The sequence below is a fragment of the Mesitornis unicolor genome, unplaced genomic scaffold (assembly GCF_000695765.1).
Source record: "Mesitornis unicolor isolate BGI_N332 unplaced genomic scaffold, ASM69576v1 scaffold2769, whole genome shotgun sequence".
Taxonomy (NCBI): Eukaryota; Metazoa; Chordata; class Aves; order Mesitornithiformes; family Mesitornithidae; genus Mesitornis; species Mesitornis unicolor.
This window is the reverse complement of record NW_010205057.1, coordinates 56,738-70,229: the sequence shown is the minus strand read 5'-3', so window position 1 is coordinate 70,229 and position 13,492 is coordinate 56,738. Positions and strand designations below refer to the sequence as shown.

Genomic DNA, 13,492 nt, shown 5'->3' with positions numbered 1-13,492 from the left:
ACTTGGATTCATTGGGACTTCTAGAGGAGAAAAGAAGCCGTGATCAAAATCAGAACCTTGCAGGAGAAATTTCTCTCTGTCACAAGAGGAGAAGTTCAAGTCCAGATGGTTTCCTCTATCAGATCAGCTTCAGATCACATCCTTCCTTCACTTGGCACTTCCAGGACAAGAGAGTGCCAAGAGTTCAGGGTCCCTTTGAGCACTGGATGCTGCATTTGGCAAATGGAGGGTTTGGGTCTGGAGCTGGTGTGTAACTGCAGCAAGAGGGACCCCAGGAACTGGGGGTTCTGCCCCTCTGCTCTGCTCTGGTCAGACCTCACCTGGATACTGTGTCCAGCTTTGGAATCCCCAGCACAAAAAGGACATTGAAGTGCTGGAGTGGGTCCAGAGGAGGCCACGGAGATGGTGGGGGGCTGGAGCAGCTCTGCTATGGGGACAGCTGAGAGAGTTGGGGTTGTTCAGCCTGGAGAGGAGAAGGCTCCAGGGGGACCTTAGAGCACCTGCCAGGACCTGAAAGGTGCCTGTAAGAAAGCTGGGGAAGAGCTGTTCACTGGGGCATGGAGCAATAAGACAAGGGGGAATGGTTTTAAACTGGAAAAGGGGAGATTTAGGTTGGATATGAGGAAAAAGCTCTTCCCCATGAGGTGGTCGATCACTGGCACAGGTTGCCCAGAGGTGGTGCAGGCCCCATCCCTGGAGATGTTCAAGGCCAGGCTTGCTGGGGCTGTGAGCAACCTGATGTGGTTCAAGATGTCCCTGCTCCCTGCAGGGTTGGCCTGAAGGAGCTGTAAAAGTCCCTTCCAACCCAGCACTTCCTGTGATTTTATGACTCTATGAAGCTCCTGCCCTGTTGTGAGGGGACGGCATGGGGAGGAAGTAAATGAAAAAGCCAGGGAAGATGTGAGGTCCCCGGAGCTCTGTCAGGGTGGTACAAAACCGGGCACCTTGTCCAGGCTCAGACGTGCCGAGCAGCTGCTATCAGTCACGAGCAAGGAGACAGAGTAGAAAAGCAATCACCTGCTGTGGTTTTATTTGGCTCTGAAGCGCTTTGTTTGGAGGCAGAGTAATGAAAATCATCAGAAAGACGTTCTTTGTTGGTGAGAAAATTATAAGCAACCTAAAAAAATTTGCTGTCCAAGTCGAACTGTAGATGTTTTACCCAACCGCATGGCAATAATAGAAACAAGAGCGCTGGAAAGGTAAACACTTGCAGAGACGTTCCTTTCTTCCATCCTGTCTTTTTTTTTCTCCCTGGGTAAACAAATTTGAACAAGTGGAATTGCAACATCTCCTGTGTTTGTCAATTTGAGCCCAGCCCACACGACGTTATATTCTGCCCTGTAAATTACAGCTGGTTTGATAGCAGCTCGAGATACTCAGTTCTGGGGTATAAACAACTCTCTTGCAATCAAAAAACACGAGAAGTCTTTAAGTCCCTGCTATTCCACTGGAGTTCACATCCAGCACTGCCCTCAGGAAGGGCAATGAGCTTTCAGATCAGTGTATCTCTCTTTGCAGGGCAGTACCGAGGGGTGAGGCTGGTTTTGGGCAATCAGTTCCCAGGAAGGAGCAGGACGGTCACTGCTGTTCTGTGGGCTGGCGTGCAGACTGTTCTTCAGCAGAACCTCCATCAGAAACCAGGGGTCAATCGTCACGACTGATCTCCAGCAGGATGGCAGACAGTTTGTCCCATGTGGACAAGCCAGCTCCTCGCTGTGTCAGGTGAACCCGTGCTATGTCTTGCTGAAAGGGGCCTAAATTACAGCGAGTGCAGGGTACCAAATGGCTACAATCACCCAACAGGCTAGGGAGAGGTGCTGCATCTTGGTTGGTGTCTCAGGTGATGAGACTCAAGAAGCACACCAGAAAAAAACCAAACTCTACAAGATTCATTTGTGTCCCACCAAAAAAAAAGCAGCACAACAGTTTCTAGAAGGAAGATTTTCGGTCCTTGCCAACAGTTTCTTACCACAAACTGGATATCACAGGATCACAGAATCACGAAGGTTGGAAAAGACCTCTAAGTCAAGTCCAACTGTCAACCCAACCCCACCATGGCCATTAAACCATGTCCCCAAGTGCCACATCCACAACTTCTTGAACACCTCCAGGGATGGGGACTCGACCACTGCCCTGGGCAGCCCCTTCCAGTGCTGGACAACCCTTTCAGGAAAGAAATTTTCCCAATATTGAACCTAACCCTCCCCTGGCACAGCCTGAGGCCATTTCCCCTTGTCCTGTCACTGGTCACATAGAAGAAGAGACCAACCCCCCCTCGCTACCCCCTCCTTTCAGGAGCTGCAGAGGGGATAAGGTCTCCCCTCACCTCCTCTTCTCCACTTGAACCCCCCAGCTCCCTCAGCCGCTCCCCATCATTCGGCTGCTCCAGACCCCTCCCCAGCTCCCTTGCCCTTCTCTGGCCACGCTGCAGCCCCTCAATGTCCTTCTGGGAGTGAGGGGCCCAAAACTGACCCCAGGATTCGAGGGGCGGCCTCAGCAGTGCCCAGCACAGGGGAGGGATCCTGCCCTGCTCCTGCTGCCCACACCAGTGCTGATACAAATGTGATTTTTCTAAACCATCCTTGCAGCACTCCTAGTAGAATTTTTTTCGTTTTCATTTAACTTCCTTTTCCATATATTTTTCCAGTGGTTTAAAAGCTCCTGGAGAACAGTCTTGTTCTGAACTGAGAGAGTCCAACACAGGCGTGAGCACTGCGAGCTCCAGCTTTGGAAATGCCACCTCCAAGGGGACAGGGCACCTCTGTCATTTGTCTCACACACAAGGGAAAGCAGCTTGAGCTGATGTGCTAAATACTGGCTCAGTAAAGGTCCTTGTCTGAATGAACAAGAATGTAGACTGTAAGGAAAGGGAAATTATAGTACATCTTCATGGTGCACTGGTGAAAATAGCTCTGAAAGGCTACATGTATTTCTGGTACCTACATTGTTAACTGCATGTTGAGAATTTGGAATGGGTGCAGAGGAGAGCAATCAAAACGATCCAAGGGCTTGAAAAAGCTAGGAACTCAATCTGTTTAGCTTATTAAAAATGAGATCAAGGGGATGAGTGCAGTGCAACGCATAGGATTCTTCCGGGTTAGAAAATGGGTACTAAAATGGTTCTGTGATGAGAACAAATGTCTGAAGTCAAAGCCAAAGAAAATTCAAATAGGAAATGTGAGCTTTTTTTTGGGGGGGTGGTTTGCTTTTCTTCTGTTTTGTTAACACTGAGGATGATTAACCACTGGAACAAACTACAAAGAGAAGTGGTGGACTCTCCACTGCTTACATTTCTAATGACTTCATTTTTTCTTCTCAAAAAGGACCAATGCAAACATTTTCCATCAGTTATTTGCATCAGATGATTTGAACCAAGTTCAAATCTGACATGATATGACTTCTCCCACCGGACCAGCCATCGCCATGGTGAACTTCCAGCTCTATTGTGGCAAAGTTGTTCTTTTCCTCAATTTGGCCATGGATAAGTAGAGAAACCTCACTCATAAATGGTACAAATTCCCATGGATTATTTCCGACAGTGAAGGATCAGCATGAGATTTGTCTGGTGAAGAATAAAGCTCCATCAGGAGTGATATTGTCAGGGGTGTGTTGCAGCAATATTCGTGGCTTCTTCCAGAAGAAGAGAGGGAAACTCATTTTTGCCAAGGCGGCGTGCTTGGTCCTCAGAGAGAAAAGGGAAATGCAGGTCTCATTGCAAATTAAAGGCCCAGGAATGGGACCCAAATGTTCCAGGCGATATTGTTCTTGGTAATAGTGAATTGCACATGCCTTGCACACCCCCAAACACCAAAGTTCCCCAGAACTTCTCAGACAGGGACTTGTTAACTGCCCTGAAGAGGTGAAGGTGGAGGTGCACAGGCTTATCTTGTCACTGATAGTCACTGGGGAGCTCGAGTACCATTGATGTCAACTGGAGCCATTGGAGAGCAGGGATGAGGTGTTTGACTCTTGCTCCCGGGCAGGGAGGGCACTGAAAATCGGTGGTCCCTTTTGAAAGATTTTGCCAGAGTAACATCAGAACAAGGACCAAAATGGGAATGGGAACCCAGGAGTCTTGGAAATTAGTTTTCTCCTCTAGTCACTAAACCATACTGTTAGAGAGAGCTGCATCGTGTCTTTACATGATAAAAACTGTGAGAAAGAGAAATTGTACTAAATTGTCCTAAATCTCCTTCATTTACTGTCTTCACATCTCAACACATTCAGCTGGAAGGTCTCGCTGGGTGACCTAAGAGAGAAGTGGCTTGTTCTCAAAAACAAAGCATCAGCTGAAATTCAGGTTGCATGGATGTAAAGTGAGGTGAAGGGGGGAAAACCAGTTTTATATGAGCATATGCAGTAACAAGCTCTTAAATACCTACAGGAAGGAACTCTTTGTGTTCAGCAGCTGCCAGGAAAAGCAAATCAAATGGTAGAAAAGAGAAAATGGGCTACAGAATGGCATTATGCCATTGTATAAACACATGGTTCATTTTTGTCTTTGCTACAGCGTGTGGTTCTGGTCTCTCCACCTCAGAGGTGCAGAGGAACGAACAAGTGTGCTGTGTAGACTGACATCTGACTGCAAACCAGTAACTGGATGGGGGCTGGAGAAGCCTCAATGAGGAAAGAGTATGACAGACGGCAACAAATACAGAGATGGCACAGAGGGGTAGAGGCAGAGTGCAAGAATTAGGGGGCACTAAGCAAAACTAACTGTCAACGGCATGAAAACAACCTTCCCAGAGTCCTTGTTTTTGAAAGACTTGTGTGCAGGCAGACAAGAATTGGGGCCAGATAGGAGGAGTGGAGCATCTTTATTTGTATTAGGGGGCCAACTGGGCCCATATGTGATTGTGTCACATATTTTATTTATGATTTGCGTCACTGGCTCCAAGCTCACTGCACGTGAGGCAGCAAATGCTGGGGCAGCAGGATGTTCATGCACTGTTCAACGTGCAGCATTGTCAGTGGGGTTTCCAGGAGATAAGACTCCCTGTGGACTCAGACAGAGAAGAGTCTGGGTTCTGACCTCATTCGCTCTAACTTAAGAGATTCCCTGCTGTGTGATCAAAGTAAAACTACATAGAGGAGACTGAGGGGTGCCCTCATTCATGGGGATCAATTTGTAAAGGGCAAGTGTCAGGAGGAAGGAGCCAGGCTCTGCTCTGGGATGTCCAGTGCCAGGACAAGGGGCAATGGTCCCAAGCTGGAGCACAGGAGGTTCAAGCTGAAGATGAGGACAAACTTTGTCAGTGTGAGGGTGGCAGAGCATGGCCCAGGCTGCCCAGAGAGGTTGTGGAGTCTCCTTCTCTGCAGACACCCAAAGCCCTGGCCGTGTTCCTGTGTGACTGCTCTGGTGATCCTGCTCTGGGGGGGTTGGACTGGATGAGCTTTTGAGGTCCCTTCCAGCTCCTAATGTTCTGTGATTCTGTGATATCCAAAGGCTTTCTCTGTCCAAGTCCATCGTTGCAGGGCTACAGAGCAAACCTGCAGCCTGGCCTGTGTAGAAGAGGGGACCCTGACTTTGTGTCCCAGCCCCCTTCTGTCACCTCCGCTGAGAGCGCTCAGAGGTGACACCAGTGGAGAAGGGGATTGCAGCTGTGTCAGAGATTGCAGCAGGAAGGACACATTCGCGGTGTTGGGGGAATTCCTGGCTACGGTTCCCAAATTTGTCCGTGTGAGATTTTACTGCAGGACTGATGGACACCTCTGGGTCTGAAAGAGGTGCTGTGGGTCCTGGTCTGGGAGCTGACTTTCTGCTGGTTTCAGCCAACAGAGGAGATGAGGGGCACTGACGAGAACTGCTGTCGTGCACCTTATCAGCCTGCCAGCACAGCAGCATGGGGGTTTCAGATGCTCACTTCTAAATGAAAAATTCTTTATGCTCAAGAAAAAAGATGCTTTTTGTAAAAACCCCTTTGCCTCATGTAAATCATTAGCTGAAAAATATTCAGGACAATTTCCACTTGTAGATGCTAAGACATATTCTGTCATACCCAGAGCTAAGACCTGCAGTATCCTGTTCCTATGAGCCACCCTGATCAAACAAGCCAACATCACAGCACATGAGGCCGTTGTTATCAAAGCTGGGGAAAGGATGGTGCCAATTACCGATATTCATAGATTTCACGATGAGTGATTTACATGAGGCTCTGCTTACTGATCACCCTGCAGCCGTAGTTAAAACCCTGCAGCAGCAATAGATGGGAATAGGAATGGGAATTCCTCGATGGAGGTGTAATTTATTAGCAGAGACTGAATCCCTTAACTTGTTCCAGATGAGGGTTGTATGTCCTGATGTTGGTGCTTTGCGCAGGGTGGTCACCGATGCCTCTCCCAAAGGCCCAGGGTGTGTGGAGGGGGAGAAGCACATCCCTGCACCTGGGAAGGTCACGTCCTCAAGCCGTGGTCAGCCACATCCATGAGCATCAATCAGAGGTACAGGAGAGGCTGCCCTGTGCTCCTCCACACCTGGCTCTGCTCCCCACGGGCTCATTTGACCCCTCTCAGGCTGGACGTTCATGGTAGCAGCCAGGTCCTCTCAATCTATGTGCAAATTCAGACGATTGCAGAGGAATGCACATAGACATCATCTGCAATCTGGCAGGGAAAGTCTCCTTGCAAACTCTGCTGCCCAGCTCTTCTGGATTTTGGGAGCGTTTGCTCCTCGGGACGGGGTGTGGGTGTGAAGCAGGGCAGTGTCCCTGGTAGGGGCGCAGGGTGATGTTCCACTGGCTGTGCTGACAGGGGTGCGCATGGGGGAACAGCAGAGATTTATGGGGCTGGTTCTGCCAAACACTTGTGATCCCACAAAAATGCAGCGCCGTGTCCCGCAGCGGCTGGCAGGCTCACACATGTGTTCCCTCCCGGGCGTCTGTGGTGTGACATTGTTCTCTCCCTTGCGACCTAAGGGTCAATGACTTTTATTTCTTGAGCTTGCCTCCTTAATTAAGGAGCTGCTTCTCACCCAAAGTACGGGATAAGCCAGAAGGAAAGCAGCATGCTTTTGAGACTGAAATAATATCCCGAATGCCAGCTCACCCTCCGTGCTAGCTATTAAAGCTGAATGAAGCAGTTGCGTTATGATGGTCATGGAGCCTTGTAGAATGAGCACTACTGTGGGTGAAAACTACTTATTTGACATTTCTCAAGTTGCTTTTAGCATTTCTCCCAAATAAGCCTTGATGCTTTGTCTAAACAGCTGAAGCTGATGCTTAATAAAACTCTGGACTGTGCTTTGTCCGAGCACTTTCTATGCTGGATGGCTTCAGTAAACACTTTACATTTTGAAAGAATTGCTAAACTTTCACTAAGGCTCCACACGTCGAGGTTGCTTAATATTCTGGTGTCAATACATATTACCAAACTGAAAGGTAGCATTTCATGTAGATACAGGAGCTCTAAAGTAGTTGGCAATCACACCTGAGCTTGCTAATCAACACCAAAAAAGTAATGACTAGCTAATTTGCACTTCCTTTTAAAAGCCAGATAATACACAATCCCCCGCTGATAGAAAGGATGCACCTCCTGCCAAAGACATCAGTTTGCTTTCTGATTGCAGCTGCAGTGTTTTTGTGTGTCTCTCTGCCCGTGGAGTAAATGTTTCCCTCCAGGGTATCACGGACATGAACCAGGTATCTCCTGAGAGCAGCACATTGCCCTGAACGCTGTCAGTAAAGTGTTCATAATGCAAACTGCACAACAGCATCACCACGGGGCTGTGGGCATTGCGAAGAACAGTTGATCTGCATCTATAGCACAGTCATGCAAACAGCCCCGCACAGACTTGGACAAGGTGTTGAGAGCCTTTGTTCAAAATCATATTTGGTCAAAAAGGTTTCTTAGCATGTTCAAAAACCGAAATAATAGTATTGCTTTTTGACCTGTCTGCAAGTTGTGGCAATTTTTCTTTTGCATGTTGATAGAAATTCCTGTAGTTTTAACACAGGGATTGGAGGGGGAAATAGAAATGAGAAGCTTTTTGTTGCTTGAATCTTCAAGGGGAAAAAAATCCGCTTTACTGCTTTTTTTTTTTTATAATGCAAAGCATTTTTAGAATGATATCGGGAAGCTTTTTGACTCTCCAGTGAAAAGTGGGAAAAATATGGAAAAAAGAGGCAAATTTAGCATTTCTTATCAAATGGATGGGATTCCTTGACTCCTCTGAGCAAAAACCTCTGCAGTCAAAAGCTGCTCCTGGGGAGCGACCAATGTTTTCCCAGGGAGGAGGACCCCGTTTGTCAGGCATGGTCAGCACCTTGTCCCAGCCGGAGGACACCACGGCTGCGAGGGGGTAAGGAAGGGAGAGGGCTTACAGCACCACGAGGCTGCTGAGGTTCTGGAAGGCGAAATCGGGAATGTGCCAGATCTGGTTGAGCGCCAGGGTCATGGCTTGCAGCGCCGGCAGATGGTTCAGGGCTCGGACAGGGATCTCGGTCAGGGCGTTATCGTCCAGCCACAGGTGACGCAGTGAGAGCAGCCCCTCAAAGCTCTTTTCGGGCACCACGGAGATGAGGTTTGCATCCAGGCGTCTGGGTGGGAGAGAAACAGGGTGGGGATCAGTGAGAGACGGGTCTAGCGTTGCTTTATGTGCCCGCAATGTTACGCAAAGGGAGTTTTGGTGCCAAGGCGGGATGGATTGATGGCCAGGGAGATTGGATTAGGCTGTAAATAGTGATTAGCATAAGGAGGTCTCGGTGCACGGCTCCCGCCTGTGCTCGGAGATGTCTGACCGCCGCCAAGGATGATCCCTTCTTGATGGCCACTCCGTGCTGCCAGTGGATGGCAGCTTCATAAACAGCGTGGTTGGGTGAATCCTTTCCCATGGACTCACCGGATGGACACTGGCCAGCTGTGGCTTGCAGGTCCCCCCCTTGAATGGAGCATCAAAGCTGCATCCCCTGAGGCCAGGCTTGCTGTGGATCTGCCTGAGCCCATCTGTGGAGGCACAGCCCTGTTTGGGGCACCCCACAGCCCTGTCTGGGGCACCCCACAGCCCTGTTTGGGACACCCCGCAGCCCTGTCTGGGACACCCCACAGCCCTGTTTGGGACACCCCACAGCCCTGTTTGGGGTACCCCACCGCCCGCGCAGACCCGCTGCTGCGGGAGGCAAAGGGCAGACAAACCATCTGGCCAAAGCCCCATTCCCCAGGAAAAGGATTCGTCTGGAAATGTGAAATATGTGGCAACCCTGCTTGGGCTCCTGTGTTTGGTCCCAACAGCCAGAGCTACCTGCAAAGCACAGCGAGCGAGTCTGACCATATGTCATGGTGCAGGAATTAACCTGTGCTCCCTCCACTGCACATGTTCAGGCCTTTCTTTCTCCTTGGTTTGCCAATTGCTATTTTCTTTTTCTTTATCATAATGGAAACCTTAAGGCGGTTGAATTCGAAGTTTAATTTGGTGAGAAACTTTAATTTTTAAGACTTGGTTTTGTTCCAAAATAGAATGAGAAGCCAAAAAATACGAAGCTCATTATGAAGAAAAATTAAAAAACTAGATTTGGAAATCATCTCATTCAATAATGGTGAGCAGGATACGATGTGTTATCTGTAGGTTTAAAAATCAAAATATAAGAGGAAAACACTTCAGATCTGGATGAAGTACCAGGAACCAATTATACCAAGGAGAAAAAAAATTCTGATTTCCATCCATGGCCAACAGATCTTACTTTACTTTTCCAAGCTATCTAAAGGAAAGATCTCTAAAGTCAAATTGCAAAGAGAAAGCAGTTTGTCTCTTATCAAAGCATGAGAGAAGGAAGTTAACAGAATTGTCATGGCCCAGCCCTCAAATTAATGATCCTTCTTAAAGGAATGTGGTATAGAAATCAGTATTTTTGTCTACATAAAGTAATATTTTTGATGAAAGGTGGACACTGAAGCAGACCCCAGACTCTGTTTCCCCCTGGCACCAGACCCTTGTCCAGAAATGGGCAGACACTTCCTAATTTCCAAATCACTTCCCTCAATAAACTCCTGGTCTGCAGGAGGAGACCCCATCATGTGCATGGGGCAGGGGAGATCCCAGGTGTGAGCTGTGGTCTCTGCAATGGGGCAGGGTGGTGTTTCGTGGGTGAAATTCGCAGGTGATCCTGGAAACAGAACTCTTCCTATGCCACATAGAACAGCGTTTCCTACCCTGGATGGCCATTTGTACCTGGTCGAGAAGTGCAGCCAAACCTTCCTGAGATCTCCCTCGGACAGCTGCCCTTTAAATGCAGCGTACAAGTCTCAACACAACATCACTTCAGACTGAAATGATACCCCAGGCTGCATTAAATACCGATCTCATTACTCCCATTTTGCCACATCAATGTGTTTTTCCAAATTGCAATGCACTTGCGTTGCTGCAAAGCGGCGTTTGCTGGTGCACGGCTGCTCAGTGGCAGGTTTTCATGACAAAAGCACATCACACCCACAGCTCCGCTCCCGCAGGATTTGCATCTTTGCTGGGTATTTTCCTCTTGGAGAGGGTGGGCAAGTTGCAAGTTCTGCCTCAATTTTCCTCCTGTCACCAAGACTACAAACAACTCAGAGCATAGCGCCATTCATCTTCCTGAGAAGACAAATCCAAAGAATAATGAGGAGAAAAGCAAACCCTGCAGCAGCACAGTGCAAGATTAAAGACTCTGAAAATCTTCATCAGAATGTTCTGAGACAGACAAGAACTTTTTGAACAAAATTAAAACTTGTGTGGGTAATGTTAATCTTCACTTAATTTTTCCAATCCTTCTTCAGCATAAGAGTTCTGTTAGTTTTTGGCTTGATAATCTTACTTTTCTTAGAGACATTCTTTCATCCAAATCCCTATATGTTTACTGAAAATCATTTGAAAGTGAATACTCTGTTTTGAGTTTAATCAATTGAAGAACAGACAATGAAAATATCCATTGAGAATCATTTTTCAAAACCAAATTAAGCTTTCAGAAATGGAGATGCTAAAGCAGAGCCAAGGGCTGGGACACCATGGGGATGGTTCATGGCAAGGGAGCAAGGTGGCCCCGGGACCATCCATGCTTTGGCCATGAACTCCTGGGTGCAGCCACAGATGGGAGCCACGAGGGAGTTTGGCTTCAGTGTGACAGTAGCCCAGGTCTTGGAGAAACCAGTGACACAGATTTTACTATTTAGCATATGATCAGGAAAGGCATCTTTTCACATCCATGGAACATAGGTCCATGAGAAGAGTGCCAGTGAGGTAGCATGGGTCCTTGGTGGATTTTTTTTGAGATACTCAGACACTTCCCTGTCTTTGTGGATCCCGATGGTTAGTACAGGGGCAATAATTGAGACTCATTTGAGGAGCTTGTTAGCGCTCCTGGATGGCCACGAGCTTCGGATGTGCAGCAGCTCCAAGCCAGGCTCTGCTCCATGAATCACAGAATATTAGGAGTTGGAAGGGACCTCGAAAGATCCCCCAGTCCAACCCCTGCCAGAGCAGGATCACCCAGACTGGGTCACACAGGAACATGTCCAGAAGAGTCTTGAATGTCTCCAGAGAAGGAGACTCCACAACCTCTCTGGGCAGCCTGGGCCATTCTCTGTCAACCTTACAGTAAAAAAGTTTTTCCTTATGTTCAGGTTGAACCTCCTGTGCTCCAGCTTGGGACCATTGCCCCTTGTCCTGGCATTGGACATCACTGAGCAGAGCCTGGCTCCTTCCTCCTGACACTCGTCCTTTACAAACTTCTTATAAACATTAATGAGGGCACCCCTCAGTCTCCTCTGCTCCAAGCTCAAGAGCCCCAGCTCCCTCAGCCGCTCCTCAGCAGGAGATGCTCCACTCCCTCCATCATCTCTGTGGCTCTGCTGGACTCTTTCAAGCAGTTCCTGTCCTTCTTGAAGTGAGGGCCCAGAACTGGACACAACATTGCAGATGTGGTCTGAGCAGGGCAAGGTAGAGGGGAAGGAGAACCTCTCTGCCCTACAACCACCCCCCTCCTGATACACCCCAGGATGGCATTGGCCTTCTTGGCCGCAAGGGCACATCGCTGCCTCATGGTCATCCTGCTGGCCACCAGGACCCCCAGGTCCTTTTCTGCCTGGCAGCTCCAGCCACTCGTCCCCAAGCCTGTAGAGCTGCATGGGGTTATTGTGACCGAAATGCAGGACCCAGCACTTGGCCTTGTTGAAGCTCATACAATTTGCCTCAGCCCATTGATTCACTGAGCCACACCTCAACAAGAGGTCACCTCTGCAGGACTAAAATGAACCCCAATCTTCTGTCTCTTCACCTCCGCAGGGGCTGCCTGCTGGCAACGTGGCATCTTCGGGTGAGTGTGACCATGTCCACGAGACGCTATTTGGAGAACAACGTGCTTGGGGAGTGTTGGTGAGCTCTGGTCACTTAATTGCTGCCCTGATCTGCTCCAGATTCTGAAAATCAGGCACCAGCCAAATTCGTCAGTGGAGTGAAAACTGCTGCTTGCAATGAGCTGGGAAGGGCCTGAGCTACCTCAGAAACAGCAGCATGATTGGACTACAGCACAGCAAGATGCCTGGAGCCAGGGGAGTTAAAATTGGGAAGAAGGAAATGTCCAGGTGATGGCACATCACCTGCAGCCTGATGGGCAGGATTCCTTATGTGCCTTTGCAGCATGGACAAGGGAGCAGGGAACATGGACCAAATGATGGCTGCGCTCCTGGTACCAAAGGGTTTAATTGCTCCTCAGGGAGCTGCTGGCTCTTTCTGGAATAGAGGTGCATTCTTTCTAATAAAAGCTGTGCATGTAAGGATTGCTAATTGCTATGGCTTTCAGACAGCTCTCCACTCTCTTCTGGAAGAAGAAAAGCTGAAGTTCTTGGCACCAAGTCATTAGTAATTATATCAATTATACTAAACAAAAACCAACCCAACAGTTCTCTCCTTTCTTCAGTGTGCAACTCTGGCTCTGTAAGTGTTTTGTGTTATGATTTATACCTACGATAATTGGGCTGATTAGTGGGTAACTGGGACAGCGCAGGCTGGGGCTGGCTCCTCACACCTTCCACAGAGACGTTTTAATCTTTATTTCACCAAATCACTCAGTTGGTTTTCCCTTCAAGCATTAACCCATTTGCTGCTTACAGAGGAAGAGATCTCTTTCATGGAGCTGCTGGATGGCTTGGACTTCATCTCACACCTCTGTTGAGCAGTGCTGTAGGTCTGGAGAGCAGATGAGACCCACAGCAGTCTCCAGATGTCTGCACGGACAAGGTTTCCCAGTGGCTCCAGAGACTCAAGCAAGGCACTTTCTAGCATTGTCTTGGCCATTGCAGGCAAAATGAACTGATTTTAGGTGGGACATTCAGGCACATGAAAAACACCAGCTGCTTGAAAGTCTCAGCTTCTGGTTTTAGATCTGCATCTACTGCTGATAGTTATGGGGCATTTATAGGGCTTCACTATGACACTTTGTCTAAAGTTCTAAAAGTGCCTGGAATCACCTCAGATTTTACTCCATTTTCTGGTTCAGGGACTACAGTGATGGGGAGAGGGGAGCTGCCT

General features: G+C 48.5%; 1 protein-coding gene across 1 annotated transcript in view; it reads right to left on the bottom strand.

The window, feature by feature from the left end:
* The window catches only part of LOC104545972 (leucine-rich repeat-containing G-protein coupled receptor 6-like), a gene marked incomplete at both ends in the record, with an annotated part of 91,701 nt that overhangs the window by 39,371 nt on the left and 38,838 nt on the right, over positions 1-13,492 (bottom strand). The window contains one exon of the mRNA XM_010191243.1: positions 8,319-8,534. Within this exon, the coding sequence (XP_010189545.1) occupies positions 8,319-8,534 (216 nt within the window). The remainder of the gene's footprint in view (positions 1-8,318; positions 8,535-13,492) is intronic.